Source organism: Drosophila obscura, unplaced genomic scaffold (assembly GCF_018151105.1).
Source record: "Drosophila obscura isolate BZ-5 IFL unplaced genomic scaffold, ASM1815110v1 contig_186, whole genome shotgun sequence".
NCBI lineage: Eukaryota > Metazoa > Arthropoda > Insecta > Diptera > Drosophilidae > Drosophila > Drosophila obscura.
The window spans coordinates 5,690,887-5,709,032 of record NW_024542774.1 but is presented as its reverse complement, the minus strand read 5'-3'; the positions used below and the strand labels follow the sequence as shown (position 1 = coordinate 5,709,032).

The following is an 18,146-nucleotide window of genomic DNA, read 5'->3' as shown; positions in this document are numbered from 1 at the left end:
GACTCGTGCAATTCGTAGTTGCTGCGGGCTTTTGCCATACCTTATTTCCTTTTGTGAATATTATGTTCCAGTGAAATATTAATAGATTTTATCCTAGATTGGTTTATCCTCTTATTTTTTGTGTTTTTTCTTCCCAGTCCTAATACTAAATAATTTTTTATATCTTTAGAACGAGATAGAATAGTTTTGCATTAATTCACATTTTGTTCAGGATCGTGCTAGTTTTCAGACATTCTTTTTCCATTGCTGAAATTTTCTACATTCCATACGGGTACCCGTTGGAATGGAACAATGAATCTTTATTCTACACCATTGGTATGGAAGGTAATGTCACCAACGAAAACTCTCTCTTCACCTCGGAGAAGAGAGCAAATTTTGAAAAACCACCACGATATGACAACGAATAATATCGATATTTTTGTACGATAAATGCAGTTTGGCGGTCATTTTGAAAAGTATCTTAATATATTGAAAAATAAATATTTGATTTGTTTTGTCGGTGCTGTTCAGTGTGACTGGAACCTCAAAAATATACCATCTGTTAATCAAAAAGAACGTAAATATACAGAGGAAAATTATATTAAAAATTTTGATATTCGATTAAACCAATGAATCAATTTGCACATCTTAACTACACATTTATACATATCAACGACCTATTTGTGGAGAATGGCACGTTGAATACCTAATTGTTATAAATAAACTTTAGTCCTAAAGACTTTTTTTCTTACTGACAAACATTTTACCTGGAAACATAAATAACCTTACCCTACCTAAAAGGGTTATACCATGGGTTCATTTTCTCGCAGTGCTGGCAAACGTGAGTTTTAAATAGTATGCAAAAATACCTTTGGGATATTTTGAAGTATATTTACGGTATATTATGAAAATGAGAAGGTATATTTCAGTATATTTTGCGGTCACACTGTTGGTCCCCGTCCTCGCTCCCCAGCGATGTTAGATTTAATTTATTTAAACAAATTAAACTGCATGCCAAAGCCAGCAAAGAGACTTTAAATTAAACTCATTCGAGTGCCTTCAATTAAAATGTGTGTGACATTCTAATTGGCTTTCGTTTCTGTTCTCGGGTGTGTGTGCGTGTTTCGTTTTGTGTTTGATTTGTCATTCCTTTGCGGCGTTTGTTCGTTCGTCGCTTATTTTTGGTTAAACAAATTGCGTTTTCTGTGTGTGGTGTAAGCATTTGATCTAATGAAAATTGCTTAGAGTTAAGAATGGTATTAAATGGGCAATTTGTAATTGTAAATAGACAGCGGCACAATTGAAAAATGCAAATTTATAAAAACAGGTTGTTGAGACTCTTTCTCCTTCTCACTCCCTGCCCCTACTATACCTCTCCTCTCTCTCTCTGTCTGTCTGCTAATCGTACGCTTTGGTATTTGTTGCGGCATTTGTTGCCAACTGTGTGAGAGAGAGAGAGAAGGAGAGCTTGTGCAAGTCAATGCACGGCATTAATTATACCCCAAGTAAAAGATACCAAGTAAAACATAACAAAAAGACAACTAAACTTATTTTCCTTCTATCATGCTTGCTGCTGCTTCCTCTTCTTCTGCCCTGCTTTTGAGGGGCGTTTGTTCTTCTTCTTTGGGGCATGATTCATTTTGGTTTGTTTTGGATTTGTCTCCATTTTGCGCAACAGCAGCAACAATAGCTACCTGTGGAATGCCTTCCAAATGTCAAAGTTGACAACAGCTGTTTTGGCGCCAGTTCAAATTAGAAGTGAACTAGTATTTATGTAGTATGTGGGCGCTATCTTGATTAATCTTTTATCTTGTTCTTTTGCAGTTTTGCTGTTATCTTTTCGTGTTTTCGTTTGTGCGTTTTCGCGTGTGTGGTGTGTGTGTGTGAGTACGTGCGTGTTTTAGCAAAAACAAATCTATAAAAGAACGGTAAAGCAAATGCAGAAAATGCCATCGCAAATCTTAAACGACGGCAGCAGTGGCGCCGGCAGCCTGAACAGCGCCAATCCGCTGGCCAGCACTCCCAACAGCATTACGGTGAAGACCGCCTACAATGGCCAGGTCATCATCACGACCATCAACAAGAATGTCTCCTACGAGGAGCTCTGCTATGAAATACGCAACATATGCCGATTTCCCATAGATCAGGTAGGTTTTGCAGATTGACCCTGTTATACCTGCATAAACAAAGTTTAATTCCCTCTTGCAGCCCTTTACCATCAAGTGGGTGGACGAGGAAAACGATCCATGTACGATATCCACCAAAATGGAACTGGACGAAGCCATACGATTGTACGAGATGAACTACGATTCCCAATTGGTCATTCATGGTGAGTTCTTAAGCCATTTAATGTAAGATATAGAATCTAAAAGATTCCCATGATGAACATTTAGTACGTAAGTCCCCATAAAGTCAACTGTGGTTGGATGTGGAACAAGTACGTATACTTATACTTATCAAATGAGGTTACTTCACTTATCGTTTGAAAACTACTCACTTAACTGAGTCATATTATATGTACATGTGTATATATACATATACTATACAACGCAAAACCATACAAACTTTCAATATATTTACGTAAGATAGTAGAAAATTTGTTCAATTTTCATTCTAGTTATGTCTTTATATTCGTAATCTTCTATCTGTGACCTCTTTTGCATTTGGCGGAAGTTTTCTTTGCTAATTATTCAAACCAAAGTTGTATCCCTCAATTTTGATTGAATAATCTCCGAAAAGTAGACTGCAATAAATCCATTAGCCAATAAGCAACACCATCAAGGGCCCTGTTTGAGCCTGCTTAAAAACATTTAAGCTTGATTAGACGGGATGAGAGAGGGCACAGAGGGCTTTATTAATCCAATAAAGTTGGGCATTTTCTGGCTCACATGCAGCCTACCCCTCTGAACCCAGTCATTGCCGAAAGGCAAAAGCATCTCTGCGACTTAATAACATAAAATATTAATTAACTTTTACACACACACACACACACACACAGAGTCACACACGCTCAATTGCCAGAGAACATGTCTTGTGGCATGGCCTAAAGCATACAACGTTTTTCTCCATTTTTCCATATAAATTCTGTTGGCTCTTGGCTTGTCGGCCTCGTTTATAATTCATTATAATTAAATTGTTTGCTCAGTGTGGGTTTCGGTTTTTTGGCTCCTCTTTTTTGGGATTTTAATTTGCACTACGATATGAGAACACACATTGTATGAGAGAACTCACTTTTTGTTAAACGTTTTTGTTCTTTATTTGGTTTGCCACAAAAAGAAGGGTCTTCGTTTGGCAAATGACAAACAGGGAGGGAACCCTTTTCTGGAAAACAAAAACAAAAATTACTAAACTAATAAAATAGGTAGCAGAAGAAATACGCTTTAAATACTTTTCAAAAATAATATTTAATTAATATTAAAGTAACAATATTAATTACATTATAAAAAAGTCTCAAGAAGTTCATTACCCAAGTTAAATTAACCCGATATGTGGCATTTTCTGTAGAGTGTTCACTACTCAGCTTCACCAGATTACTCCGACCAACCCATATGTTTCCCATCCCAGCGTACCTTTGGCCATTCCGTATTCCGAGCATATACCCGGAAAAAGGAGAACTAACTGCAGGACAGATATGATAACTACCAGCAGCACTAAACAAAGTTGGGAAAGGGTCGCACAGGATGGGCAGAAGCTTCCTTTTTGTGCCATTGTTTTTGTGTGCTGGTGCGCCCAGGCTTCCTGATATGTTGTGGCTATTTGCATGCACTACTCTCCTCCTCAAAAAAAAAAAGGAAATTATGGACCCCATTGTTATACCCTTGCAAAGAGTATTCCGACGCAAGGAATAACCATCGTTATGAGGTAGCAACGATCGCACTATTGTTATCGAGTTATTTGATTGGATTTCTCTTTCGGAGACAATTTAGAGGAGTTAACTAAAAAGATTGCGAATATTGGGGACAAAAAGGGATGGCGAAAAACAGTGAAAAAATTGCTACTGCCTAGGTCTTAAATCGCTCTGTCGCCAAGTGACACAAAGAAAGAACTTGGGTGAACGGAAGTGTTGCACTTATTTAGAGATAATTCATTTCTGTCAGTTGGTTAGTGGAGTGGAGCCATGGAATCACAATAAACTATCAACTTGTAAGGGTATAAGGAGCTTTGGCCTTCGCAGTTAGACTTCTTTGCATGTTTTTTTGTTTTGTTTTGTGGCCACGTGTGAAAAAAGCGGATTAAAAGCATTCTGCCTGTGCGTGTGTGTGCGTATTGTGTGGGTATTATGTTACCGTTACAACAACTAGAACGGGCCGACACACACACACACATATGTACCTGTACCTGTACCTGTGTAGTAAAGGCATTACACGACAAGACTTGCTGCTTCCCCTGCTACTCCCTGCTGCCCTTGCCTGTTGTTGTCTGTTGTTGGTGTGGTTACACTGTCCCTGAGCCAGTGTTGATTAGTAAATGGCAGTGTTGGTATGTAAGCGTGCGCTTGTGCGTGTGCGTGTGTGTGTTTTAGAAGCCCTTGTTTTGGATCCAGTGTATGTGTGTGGGGTGGGGGGTTATTTTTGTATGTTACCGGCTTACCTTCCGGCTTCATCTCCGGCCAAACAACAATGCTGGGACCACCCTCCTGTCCACCCCAAAACGGAACAGAGAAACAGAAAGTACCGTTATAATTTATACGCCTGCAATATGGCAACGCTGCCCCAGCCACACACAGGGACACAGACACACCACACACACAGGGTCGCGTCGAGTCAGAGAAAAACTTTATCCAGGTCCAAATAACTTTGGAGCACATAAGGTCGGTCGATACACAAGATGCCGTTACACCAGAGCGAGACACGAGACGGTGATGGAGATAGCCAGAAAGTGTGTGAGAAAGAGAGAGAGAGAGAGAGAGCATTTCCCCAAACGTAACAAAAAACAGCTGAGCCGATGCTGAGGCCCGGCATTGCCAGCTCGGCGTGTTTTAAGCTGGCTGGCAATGCCCAAAGCGCCGGTCTGCGGCTTTTATTTGTCCTGCAAAAAAACAACTCCGCAGCGGAGGAGCCCAGGCGCGGGAGAGCAGCCCGTCCGCATCACCTGACATTGAACTCTCTCTTTAGCTATTGCTCTCTGGCAACTTTGGTCCTCAGCCGATGCGAGAAAAATATCCCCAGCATAACGGACGGGACTGCTTCGGCATTCACTCGCGCGTTGGCTGTTTGCCTGTGTGGAAGTGCCGTGCGGATCGAACCCGACTCCGGGCCCCCAAATCGTTTTTAGCCTCGCGTCTCGCACACACACATACACACACACACCCCGTTACCGCAGTACATACATATATAATTATATATATACATCTATATACGTACATATATGTATGTATATATAATAATGTACATGTATTTGTGCACATATTAACGGGATAACGAGTTTGCGGTGTAAAGTCGAAACAAAATCATAGACGAAGCCGAAAAAGTAACACACAAAAAAAAGTGCCAAACAACATAATTTTATATAATTATAAGAACTTCTGCAAGTCCCCCAACCCGCACCCACCCCAGCCCGTCTCTGTCTTCTCGCATACACTGGTAATCCTGAAAATCGTACGAAAAAAATCAATTGCCCCTGGGCAACATTTTTTGACGGCTTCGCCGGCGTGGTAGTCGTCGTATTTCTGATTAGTTGCCATACAATTTCCTTTTTGGTAACGAATGCGTCGGTGGAAAAAGGGCTGGCTGAAACGAGAATGATTAACATAAATTCATGTAGATTTTTGAGCTGCTAATGAAGTGGAAACTTTCGGAATGTGTTAACTCAGAGCAGGGAATCGGACAAGGAAAACATGAATTTATGACTTGAATTTCTGGAAATTTGCATCTTTATTTATTCTACAGTGCGAGAAATAACTTGCAACAATTTCAGGATATTTTGTTTTTCAATTCGTAAAAAGTATAGCATACATTGAGGCGTTAAGTCCAAAGCATTTTTGGAATTCATCAAATTAGTTTCTTTAAATTTTTAAGGGAGTGTGTTACGCAGGACCGCGCTCCTTAAATTCATAAAACCATAAACAAAGTGTTCAGGTAAAAGATATCTGACTCCACCTGCCCTACGATTTTATGGGTAAACTTAGAATCGTTTCCAAAACGAAGAAGAAGCGCTTAATATCTAGAGAAACAGGACCTTCTAAAATGGAACCATTGATTTCCATGTTGTTTTTAGTTTTTGTTCGCATTCGCATTTTCCTTTAGCACACTTTTGGTGCCAGACCAGACACACACATAGACAGGCGACACATAAGGCTGGACGAGTGTGTGTGTGTGTGTGCGAGAATCCCCACCCTAAACTTGACCCCAGGCATTTGCACTTCATCAAGCGTTGCTTGCACCACCGAACATGTCTCTGTGCCACACCAGAATCGCCAGAAACTTGTTCGAACAAATGGATATATCATGCCAGTATAGGCATGCATATACAAATGATATACATATGTACACCACCAGAGTGTTGGTGTGTCAGCCAGAAGCTGCAGGGCAATGGAATTTTCCTTTTTGGCAAGACATTTTGTTGGCCAGGCTGTCGCAATGCCATTTAAACTTTTTCGTTTCTTTTTCTTGTTTCGCTTGGCTTCGTCCTTCGTCCCTGAAGGCTTTTGTTTAGCGGCCACCCCCGCAACCAGGTGTTCAGCTTGCTCCGCAAAAAGTTAAATCAGCAAATTTCCACTTCTCTCTGAATTGGTTTTCGGAATCCACATTTTTTTTTGTTGTTTCTGTAACCTTTTGGGATATTCAATTGGCTTGCCGGTACGGCACGGCCTGTCCTGGTCTGGTCTGGCCAGGCCTGCGCCCCATTATGATTGTTTGGCAAATTTTAATGATGCCATTGGGCTTAATGAAATTATTGTTAGTTCAGCAAACAAGAAGTCCACTTTGATGCAAAAGTAGAGAGTGGGAGAGAATTTTATAGGGTCCTCCATTCAATATGCACACGACGTCGCTTTGGTTCGCCTACGCCATAACGCCCGGTATTTTTCGTGGAAACTTTATACTGCCACACAGCATCCATCCTCCTTCGTATAACCATTTCCCATCCTCCAGCCTACCCCCGTGTTGGGTTTGAAATTTTATAGCTGTGTAGGAGGCGAAGTGGGAGCAGGTGGCCCGGCTTAGTCCTTGGACGTGGCCTCTTGACGTCACTCGGCCCAACCAAATTGATGTTTAACTATTGATGCCCGACGCGGCTTGTAGCTGCCATCCAGGAGATTGTTTCGCATCTCTCCAGATGGCCATTGCCTGCTTATGTTTATCGTTGCATGGCACGGCATTCCGGCATGGCCGAGCTAGAAATGAACTGCTTTCAAACATTGGTTTTCCGTGCGGATGGGTTGGAGCTACATACATATATATTGGGGCGTGTGTAGCTAAATATGAAAGTTTATTGGTTCAGTGATGTAAGCAGCTGCGCTTTGCTGGTTGCTATTGTTCATTTAAGCCTGATATTGAAATATGTTTTGGGAATATTTAAATGGGATATAAATGCCAAGAACAAACATCATAAATAATGGGATTAAAAGGCAGTCGATATGGCTCTATAATTAAATTTGATTAACTATAAAATTATATGCATAAATAACATGCAGTTTAATTAAATTGCATGGAAAATGTAAAAATTAGATTAGAATTAAATAATATTTATTGGGTGGCTAGGAAAGACGAATAAAAATTTTATGATTTTATAATTTCTGAATTATTCGATACGATACCCATGAAAAGAATTGCTGTATTAAATTGCCATCGTTTCGAAATATCTATCAGAGAGCTGGCTGATAATATAATTATCATCTTAAGGGCTACCCAGTCAATTCTCTTCGCCTCTGGAGATGTTCCCATCCTCCTGGTAGTGGTCGGAGAAGAGTAACTCTGGTGGGTGGTTTTGTGTGGGATGTTTTCCCCTACTGGGCAAACAAGCAGGCAACCAATATTCATGCTCCAATAACAGGAAAAACAATGCCGGCCGGGGCCAGGACCCAAGTGTTTATATTTAGCAAACGAATGAGGAGGAGAAAGGGTGAGAGATAGATACATATATACTCAGATTGCTTTGGAAGGAGAGAAGAGTAAGCCAAGTTCTGAGATGCATCACTTTGGGGTCTTGCCTGCCCCTCGAGAGTGCATCATCAGCAGATAAACCAGAAGAAGGCGGCGGGGGGTAGCAGGGAGATGTGAAATGAGGACCAAACAAAAGGATCTGCTTGCCTTGTCACGAGAAAGCTCTTGAGTCAAGTGGCGGCTGTCTGTCCACCTAAACAGCCCTTGGATTTTGGTCCCAGCCTTCGTATCGGTCCTGGCATCAGCGCTTAGTCCTTCCCCAGTGCACAGCATCAGCTTTCGACCCACTTTGGACCCTCGTTAATGATGCGAATTATGCATGAAAGTGGAGTACTTAATTTCAATTGTCTAAACAACAACGTCAGCGACAAGCGATTTCGATGTGACCTACCAATACACTTGAAGAAAATTTTCTATTTACACTTGACTGCATTGGTGGGTGTAAAGCGGATTGCATACTTATGAGGGCGACTGAGCGAATTTCCCTGCGCGCGTCTTACAGGGAGAGAAACCAGGCGCCCCAGAGAGAGAGACAGAGAGAAAGCGGTACTTTTGTTCAAGGTGTATTTATTACGAGGTGAACCATTGGCAGAGATTTCCTTGCCACTCTCTCTTCTCTTTCGCCGTCTGTCTAGAAACAAAATATAAGACTTTGGTATATTTAACAAGTGCAAATAATCGAACTGCATTTGTCATTTCGTGTCAGTTTCAGACTTTATAGGGCGGAAGAGTGAGACACAGCAAAAGAATCTGAACAGCGCGATATTGGGAGCGCAAGTTCTGACAGTACTCCTCACCCTCTACGAATACACCTTGCTCCTGCTCTCTCTGGGTCTCTCCATCTTTCGGCTGCTGCTCTGCCTTTGCTCTTCTCCTTCTGCTTCTGCCTCTTTCACGCCTTTGTCAATTTGCAGCAACTTGTGCGCTCGTTTGACTTGGGTTAAATTGTTTGTGATTGTCGTCGCAGCAACTGTCTCTGCAAAAGTTTGTGCCAGGAGGCCAGTGTGTGTGTGTGTGTGTGTGCCTTGACAGAGTTGTCAGCTGTTTCACTTGCATTTCTTCCCGCTCGCATTCTCTCTTGCCCAGCCTCTCTCTTTCGCTCTTGGCCCATTATTACACAATTTATATATTTTTTTTTTTAGGTGTGGTTTCTGCGGCATCGGCGTCTGCATGTGACGCCCACACACCGGCCACGCCCTTTAGCACAATCATGGTCGGGTATCCTTGCAAAAAAAAAAAAAAACAAAGTTTTTGTTGCTTTTGTTTTAATCAATCATTTTTTACAAAACTGTACGCTGTTTGTGGTAGTTGATCGGCGTGGAAGGGGTGGGGTGGGTGGTCCCCCGAGGAGATGGGTGGGTGGTGCGGTGGATGGGCTTCAAAGTTTGCATAGTTTCTAGTCGGCCTGTGGCGCTTTTGCCATGTAACTGTAATTGCAGTTGGGACCTTGTTCCGCTTTGGCACCGGCACCACCTCTTCTTCCCCTGCCGCCGAAGCTTGTTCTTCGTTTATTTTGTTATGCGCTCCATTTGTGGCACAGTGGGACCCTGAGGGACAAAGCGGGAGTGTGGATATTTGAGGCGAAAAATAATACAGTGCAAAAGAAAGACTACTAGCGAGTGTAAAACCTCTCGAGTAGTGTGTAACATCCCCAAAGAGATGTGCATATGTGTTTGATTTTGTCTGCTATGGAATCTTTAGCTCAAGTTGAAAGAACTTCTGACACTTTCTCTGCACAAGGCCCAAACTAGATTTGGATCAAGTGCAGAAAAAGCAACTTTCAAATTGAGCTACGATTTTGTTTGCACAACAAGTTGTTGCCCACTTTCAGGCCACTGTGCATGTGCCTCACAGGCATATTACATGCCCCCGTCTTCGACTTGTTGTTGTGTGCGTGCCCCCAACTCGAACGTCCTTTGAGGACGCTGCCGCTGCCAGCCTATGCAAATTTGTGCGGAAAATAATCGTGATTTCAAGTCAAGTGCGAAAACCGATTAAAGCGGATACCGAAAGCAAATCGTAATTCGTCGGAAATACGACTATCCACGGAATCAACCAGAGGAATTAGAAGATGGCCTGGGGATACTGGTCTGCCACGACTGTGGATCGCGGACGCTCGCCGCGCCGCCTGACACAGTGCACCCCGCTGCCCGTGAATATAGTGCAGCAGGAGGAAGAGGAGGAGCAGCAGCAGCAGCAGCCGTTGCCGGCATCATGCATACCCCAGCAGCAGCAGCCGCAACCGCATCAGCATCAGCACCAGCACCAGCAACAACAACAACAATCGCAAACCTGCCCCAGCACGCCGTCAGCCAATCAACAGGGAAGCGGCAACCTCTGCTACAGTCCATCGTGTCGCTCCCGCTGCTCGAGTCCGTGTCCGGGTTCCCCCTGCGGTTCCATAACACCGCCGCCACCGCCACTGCTGACGTCCTCGCAGCAGCATCTCCACTCGAACAAGAACTGTCCCGCTGCCCAGCAGCTGATGACACATCTGGACTATGCGGCCAGAAGGCAGTCGTTGGATCAGCTGGATAGTCCGCAGGTACTACAGCAGAGATATAAGATATGCCCTTGCAAAGAGCTCTGCTTGAAGGGTGGGATAAGTCATTGATGATTAATTCCATCCACTGGTTTATAAAACAAAAAAGGGATTGGTTACCACTTACCACTTACTACAGTCAGTCAGTATCAGTCACTCATTTGTCATTGTTGAATCAGTTGTCGCGTTAGATTCATCTGAATCATTTGGAGGAATGCCCCCTTGCTCAATTTCAATCTCAAGCAGAGCTCTACAAAGCGAGTCAAAATCTATACCACTCTGACCCTCCCTGATCTCTGTTTCTACCATATCTCTCTCCCTCCCAAAGTCCAAGTACTTCGACATCCAGGCCAATCAGCTGTCGGACATCATGTGCCGCGGTGCAGTGGTCAGCTCCATACAATCGGCCAACAATACGCTAACCCGCGGCGTCTCGCTGCACAGTCGCAGCGGCAGTGCGCATGGAAGCCACCATGGAAGTCACCATGGGAGTCACCACAGCCACAGCCATCACGGGAGTGCCCACGGATCGTTGGGCTGCCTCCAGGCGGGCGTAAGTGTGGGTGTGGGTGTGGGCGTCGGAACAGGAAGCACTGGCAGCATTGGAATGATGTCGGCGGGTCACATCGATACGGGCGACTATGATGTGCCGCATCCGCACCCGTACACGCACCACTATATGCAGACAACGGCATCGGTGACACCGCCACGTGGCAGCCTGAGTCGGCCGGGATCGGCGGGAGCCGTGTGTGCTGGCCACGACTCCGGATCGGACTCGAGTCAGGGCTGTGGCGGCTCCATTATGGGAGGAATGCTCGTCATGGGCCATCCCGGCCACATGGGCAGCCTGGGGCACCACAGTGCGGGCAGCGGCTCCCTGGGACGGTGCTCCAGTCGCTGCCACAATACGAACACCACAACCACCGATGACTCGGGCGGCGGCAGCAGTGGTGGCGGCGGTGGAGGCGTCGTCGGTGGCAATGCCTCGATCGCCGTGGGTATGCCGGGCATGCTGATTGACTACCATCATGGCCACCACAGTGGCAGCGCCGGCAGCGGCCTCAACGGCTGTGGATCGGGCAGCATCGCCGGCGGCAGCATGGGAGGGCGCAACAGTGTCCTGGGCACCATACACAACGGCCACGGCCATCATCATCAGCAATATCATCACGAGTGCATTCACTATGAGCGTCTGCCCATTCCCGTGCCCATTCCCACAGTGCCCATGGGCGTGGCACTGCCACAGCAGCAGCAGCAGCAGATGCCGCCTCAGATGCCCCCGCAGCATCAACTGCAGTCGGAGGAGGAGATCGAGCCGGCCTATGCGACAGGTAAATGGAACGCGAAAATTTTCGTTTTCCGTTTTTGACACTGCGAATTAAAATTAAACCATAATTTTAGTTTTGAGTTTATTTCTGTTATATCTAGTACTAAATATTTGGTTTGCTAATAAATATTTTAATTTCTTGAAAAAAAACACAAATGATAATTTTTCACAATTTGCATGCAGAGTATTATACTTTTTATTGAATTGTCTGATTGCTTGATTGCTTATTTTATGTGCGGATATTTCGATTTATTATTGGCACAAACAGTAGCCCTGGTTTTACATCATTTGATACAGTTTCCCCCCATCCCTGAGCTTATCGTGGAAGCCCCCCATTTGTTGCGCTCTCACTTGCTCCCAATTAGAGGGACGGTCTGGCTGGCGTTCGGTTCTTGTGACAATTCAATCGACCACTTGAGCACTTGAGGCTGATTCTGTTTTGTTTCGCACTTGAGTTTATTGTTCTTTTGTTATGCTTTTGGGTTCTCTCTGCCTCTGCCGCTGCCCATTCCTTCTGTTCCGTTGTGGGGAGCTCAGTTTACTGTTGAAAGTCGCGCGGTGATGACGCCCCGCGCGTGCCAAAAGCGCCTTAACATCTTTTAACTGGAACATCACCCAATTCTCTCTTTTGCCAGCCAATTGGTCAATGTGTTTTACTCGGCTCCAGTGACCTATGAACCGGCCACAGCCCCGAACTGAGCAGACACACACACATACCCGAACCGAACCGAACCGAACGACCACAATGATCATCTGGAGCGGCTTCTGCGAGGCGGCTCAAATATATAGCACTCAGACGGCGACGTTTATGACTGGTGGGCCATCGTGTTAGTATTGAAAGTGTGTTAAACCCACCGTACAGAATGTTTAAAGAAGTTAAAATAGGACAAATTTGCATTCACAGAATGTGGATTGTATGTGGAACGTAATTAGTTTGGGCATTTTTTTTTAGTAACTTTTAATCGAAGAAAGTACTTGCTGCCTTTCCTTTCGTGACTCCGACCTTCGGGCTGATTAACTCTAGTCCGTTATGAGTAATATGATTGCATATCGCACCTTTTTAGCCACACATCGCGTCTAACTGTTTTCCAATGTGTATTTCCCCAGGGCCTCCTAGTCATAAACATTGCTTACTCGCACGTTATCTCCTGGGGCCAGGCATTTGCGAGGTATGAAAAAAAAATATACAGTAACCGGCAAAAACAGCAAAAAAAAAAAAAAAAAAAACAACAACAACAGAGACCAAACAAATTTTGTCGTTCATATCAGAATTGATAAGACCACCCCAACCCACACTTGTACCCATATACATACATATGTATGTATGTATGTATGTACATGGTAGTGTTTGTGAAATATTTAATTCTAGGTCAATGCAAGGCATGGGGCAATATGTAGAATCTATCACTATTATAACCTTGTAGACAGGCAGAATTATTGAACCCAGGGCAGTGCATACACTTGGGACACTTTAATTGAATTATGAATGAATGATGAGCACAAGCAGAATCCCTGACAGCCGAACAAGTGGTCTCAATTGATGGACAAGTCCCCCGGAAAAGCTTAATTAATATTACTTGGAAAAGGGAGAGAGTGATGGAGAGAGCGGGAGCAAGAGAAGTGTGCGAGAGCACTCCTATCTATCGCACATACTCCCCCCCATTCCATGGCTCATTCTGTATCTGTATCTGTATCTCTCTCGCCGTCTGTATTCTCCACATGGTGCGTAGCGCAGAGATAAGGAGCACTTGGTTGGCAAATGGATTGTCTGTCTGAGTAGCTCAGTCGTGGAACGGGTGCTGGCTGGTTAACAGGCCACCGACAGACAGCAATACATGTGGCTGGGACGGAATCCGTTTATAAGTAAAAATCGCTGAATAAAATCCCATTAAATTGATAAGCGACCACCCCAGGGAGTGGTAATAAAAGACCAACCCGCACAATGGGCAAACTAGCTTTCCGTAAGCATGCCCCCAGCCATAACAAAAATCAGTGACGTGACCAATCCGCTTTATACACCAGAATTCTCACCAAACAAACTTTTTCCTTTATTCTTGCAGTATTTCCCAATGTTCCTCAAGCGCCGGGATTGTCCTGCGATGGCGAAGATCGTAAGTTTGTCTGGCTTAAACACATCATATTATTTTAAATGAAAATCTCTCTTCATAGGCAGCATCTATCGACGTGGTGCTCGACGCTGGCGTAAGCTGTATCGCGTCAACGGACACATTTTCCAGGCCAAGCGTTTCAATCGCGTGAGTATCCACCACATAAGAGACGCACCACCCAAAATACCCATCTAAACGTATTTCGTTTCCCAACTCGATTGCAGCGTGCTTTCTGTGCCTATTGCCAGGATCGTATCTGGGGCCTGGGGCGACAGGGTTTCAAGTGCATACAATGCAAGCTGCTGGTGCACAAAAAGTGCCACAAGCTGGTGCAGAAGCACTGCACCGACCAGCCAGAGCCATTGGTCAAGGAGCGGGCCGAGGAGTCCAGCGATCCGATGCCGGTGCCATTGCCCCCGTTGCCATATGAGGCCATGGGCGGCAGCTCCGATGCCTGCGAGACGCACGATCATGCGCACATCGTGGCCCCGCCACCGCCCGATGATCCCCTGGAGCCGGGCACCCAGCGCCAGTACTCGCTGAACGACTTTGAGCTGATACGCGTTATCGGTCGTGGAAGCTATGCCAAGGTGCTAATGGTGGAGTTGCGGCGCACGCGTCGCATCTACGCCATGAAGGTGATCAAGAAGGCGCTGGTCACCGACGACGAGGATATCGACTGGGTGCAGACGGAGAAGCATGTGTTCGAGACGGCGTCCAACCACCCGTTCTTGGTGGGACTGCATTCGTGCTTCCAGACGCCGTCGCGTCTCTTCTTTGTCATTGAGTTCGTTCGGGGCGGCGATCTGATGTACCACATGCAGCGCCAGCGGCGGCTGCCCGAGGAGCACGCCCGCTTCTATGCGGCGGAGATAAGTCTGGCGCTGAACTTCCTCCACGAAAAGGGAATCATCTATCGCGATCTGAAGCTGGACAATGTGCTGCTCGACCACGAGGGGCACATCAAGCTTACCGACTACGGCATGTGCAAGGAGGGCATTCGCTCGGGCGACACAACCTCCACGTTCTGCGGCACACCCAACTACATTGCCCCAGAGATCCTACGAGGCGAGGACTACGGCTTCTCCGTGGACTGGTGGGCATTGGGCGTCTTGCTCTATGAGATGCTAGCCGGACGCAGTCCCTTCGACTTGGCCGGTGCCTCTGAGAATCCCGATCAGGTGAGTGTTTCTGCAACAAAATTAAACTGCAACAAAAAATATGACAAATGTTTGTTTATTGTTTAGAACACGGAGGATTATCTGTTCCAAGTGATTCTGGAGAAGACCATTCGTATACCGCGCTCCCTGAGCGTTCGGGCCGCCTCAGTCCTGAAAGGTTTCCTCAACAAGAATCCCGCTGATCGTTTGGGCTGCCATCGGGAGTCCGCCTTCATGGATATCGTCAGCCATCCGTTCTTCAAGAATATGGATTGGGAATTGGTAAGTCCAACGAATTTTATTCCTTTCTTTTTCTTGCCGTGTCTGTTGGAACTGTTTATGATGATGATAAAATGTCTGAGGGGAATGGGTTAAATGAGATTTTTAGAGGACCAGCATATAGACGTACTGGAGGCAGATGGTGGCAGTAATTACGAAATAATGCCAAGATTAACTGATGTAGCACAATCCCTTGCCACATGAACGATTTCCAACTATAATAGACTCCTTGATTGACCCTGGACGGTAGGTCTAGGCCAAGTAAAACGTAACACAGTCGATCATATATGACTCCACCTCCAGCTGGCATTGAATCAATGGCCAAATCAAGTCTGAGATAAGCCTGGCTATCGGCAGATAGCCAACAAACGCGAATGAAATCATTATAGAGCTTTTTTCTTTTGTATTATCTTCGGTTCACTGATGATAGATAACTCTGTATGTACAAGCATTTCTTTATTTATTACACACGCATTAAATGGCGTTATTGAAGATTGCACAGAAGGAGGTGCAACCGCCTTATATACCAAATCTGGATCCTGGTGATCCCTATGTGACAACAAATTTTGATGATCAATTTACGCGAGAACCGCCCGAACTAACGCCCGACGATCCGTAAGTGAAACCCCGAGAAAAACCCCAAAAAGACAAGATGGTATACATAGTTCTTCAGCGTTTTGTTCTTTTTGTTAGTTTTTGTTTGTTCTTTGCATGAGATACTGTCCTTGAAAGATCGTTTTTAGCATCCAGACTAACACAGCAGGTAATTGTGCGTCAATCAATCAGCCACATTTAGACCATGTCCCTGCCATCGACCCCGCCTGCCCGCTGCCCGCTGCCCGCTATTACTTCTAATAACAGACGAACAGACCTCGTTTACATTTTCCGTATACAATGATCTTATTTGTCATCGTCATGATCATGCTCAAACGACACGGACATGAATGAGAAAAACTCGATTTTATGTTTTGCCAATTGGCTGAGAATTTTTCATCATGGTTTTACCAAACAAACATTCATTATGATTTTCTACTATCCTCATGCGAACCATCCTCCATCCATGCAGCTTGAGCGCAAACAGGTCACGCCACCATTCAAGCCACGCTTAGACTCAGATCGCGACTTGGCCAACTTCCCGCCCGAGTTCACTGGCGAGGCCGTGCAGCTAACCCCGGATGATGAGTAAGTTAATACATATATGAGATCTCCCCCTCCTCTTTGGTTACTTTATTAGCTTATTACACCATTCTTTTGGATGATTATATCTAATGTGTAATATATATTCAATCCATTTCACAGTCATGTCATTGACAACATTGATCAGTCGGAGTTCGAGGGCTTTGAGTATGTGAATCCGTTGCTAATGTCCTTGGAGGATTGCGTCTGACACCACGAAACGTGTGACTTACATCCGTATAATGTAAGGGTGAGTATCATTGACTAACCATTTACTGAATTTGAATAATGAATAATGTTACTCCACCTGTAGCTATATGGCGAAGACTCCAGTGATTACGATTCTGTGGCAGATGATTTGAGTCTCCTGCATTTGAACAGCGCAGGAGGGGCAGTGGCTGTGACTGGCTCTGGCGCTGGGCCAGTCAATGCCAATAACAATCTAAGCCAGCAGCAACATTATCGCCAGCAGCAGCAGATACAACAACAGAAACAACAGCAATATCATCCTCATTCAGTATACTCACAGCAGCAACAGCAGCAGATGCTGCAACTACAACAGCAGCAACAGCAGCAGCAACAGCAACAGCAACAACATCATCATCATAATGGTAATAATATCAATCATAATAATCAAATGCAAGCAAATAATAATAAAAGTCTACTGCAGCACATGTTTTGCCTTCCATTGAACTAATTAAAATAACGAATTAGATAAAGCAACATGCAACAACAATAAGCAGCACCGCAACAACAACTAGCAGAGCAACAAAAAAAAAACAAACAAACAAAAAAAGAAAAACAAATTTAAAGTTAATACAAATTAAACGAAAATGGCACAACTACCAAAATTATATAATCTTCTTAAAAGCAGATACCATTTTTCGTAAAAACCTCTATATATTATATACATGAAACAAAGCAAAATCAAAGCAAAGCAAAAGAAAGTCACAAGTTGCGAGTATTAACACACTAAACAACATTAAGTATGAGAGAAACGATTACTTTACTACTTAAGCACCTAGGCAGACCCGACTCTATGCAAAAAAAAAAAACAAAAAAAAACACTTTCATAACTCAATGCAAGACTTTTCAGCCAGAAACCCTGTGGAGGAGACTCCTAAGAGTATCCCAAGAAACCATTTTTAAGCTACATCAAACATATAAATAATTTAATTTTTAAACGTTTAACAGCAACAAAAGACATTTCAATGTTAATTTTTACTAGGAAGTGTGCGGAGAGGAGGGATATGCATACACTTCAAATGAATCAATCTATGTATAACGTATAAGAAGTATATAACTCTAATGTAAAATGTGTGTGTGTCTAGCCTTAGAGAGCAGAGCATGGTTTTTAAAAGCGACATAAATATGTACGAGTCTTGTGAACAGAAATAGTTAACCGAAAGCAACAAGAACATTTTGATTCCGCACAGAGAATACTCACCCCTAATACCCCAACCCCATGGGGTG

The 18,146-nt window shown here is 44.3% G+C and overlaps 1 protein-coding gene across 11 annotated transcripts; it reads left to right on the top strand.

Annotated features, from left to right (window-relative positions):
* Nucleotides 1-927: 927 nt before the first annotated feature.
* On the top strand, nucleotides 928-17,863 carry LOC111078826 (atypical protein kinase C). 11 transcript variants are annotated; one of them, XR_005967707.1, is made up of 11 exons: nucleotides 5,358-5,448; nucleotides 9,913-10,626; nucleotides 10,952-11,954; nucleotides 14,011-14,061; nucleotides 14,120-14,205; nucleotides 14,283-15,239; nucleotides 15,306-15,500; nucleotides 15,991-16,112; nucleotides 16,797-16,923; nucleotides 16,987-17,284; nucleotides 17,344-17,863. XR_005967707.1 is itself a non-coding variant. In XM_022373702.2 (10 exons), exons 2-9 carry the CDS (start codon nucleotides 1,917-1,919, stop codon nucleotides 16,882-16,884), a joined length of 1,824 nt encoding a protein of 607 aa, XP_022229394.2. In that variant the 5' UTR covers nucleotides 928-1,193; nucleotides 1,804-1,916; the 3' UTR covers nucleotides 16,885-16,923; nucleotides 16,987-17,863. The 11 variants fall into 11 exon arrangements, 10 of the variants coding, with proteins under 10 accessions (XP_022229394.2, XP_022229393.2, XP_022229391.2 ...); XM_022373702.2 differs by lacking the exons at nucleotides 5,358-5,448; nucleotides 9,913-10,626; nucleotides 10,952-11,954; nucleotides 15,991-16,112 and adding exons at nucleotides 928-1,193; nucleotides 1,804-2,126; nucleotides 2,188-2,308; nucleotides 16,564-16,679 and having other exon boundaries at nucleotides 16,987-17,863; XM_022373701.2 differs by lacking the exons at nucleotides 5,358-5,448; nucleotides 9,913-10,626; nucleotides 10,952-11,954 and adding exons at nucleotides 928-1,193; nucleotides 1,804-2,126; nucleotides 2,188-2,308 and having other exon boundaries at nucleotides 16,987-17,863.
* The last annotated feature ends 283 nt before the right edge of the window (nucleotides 17,864-18,146 follow it).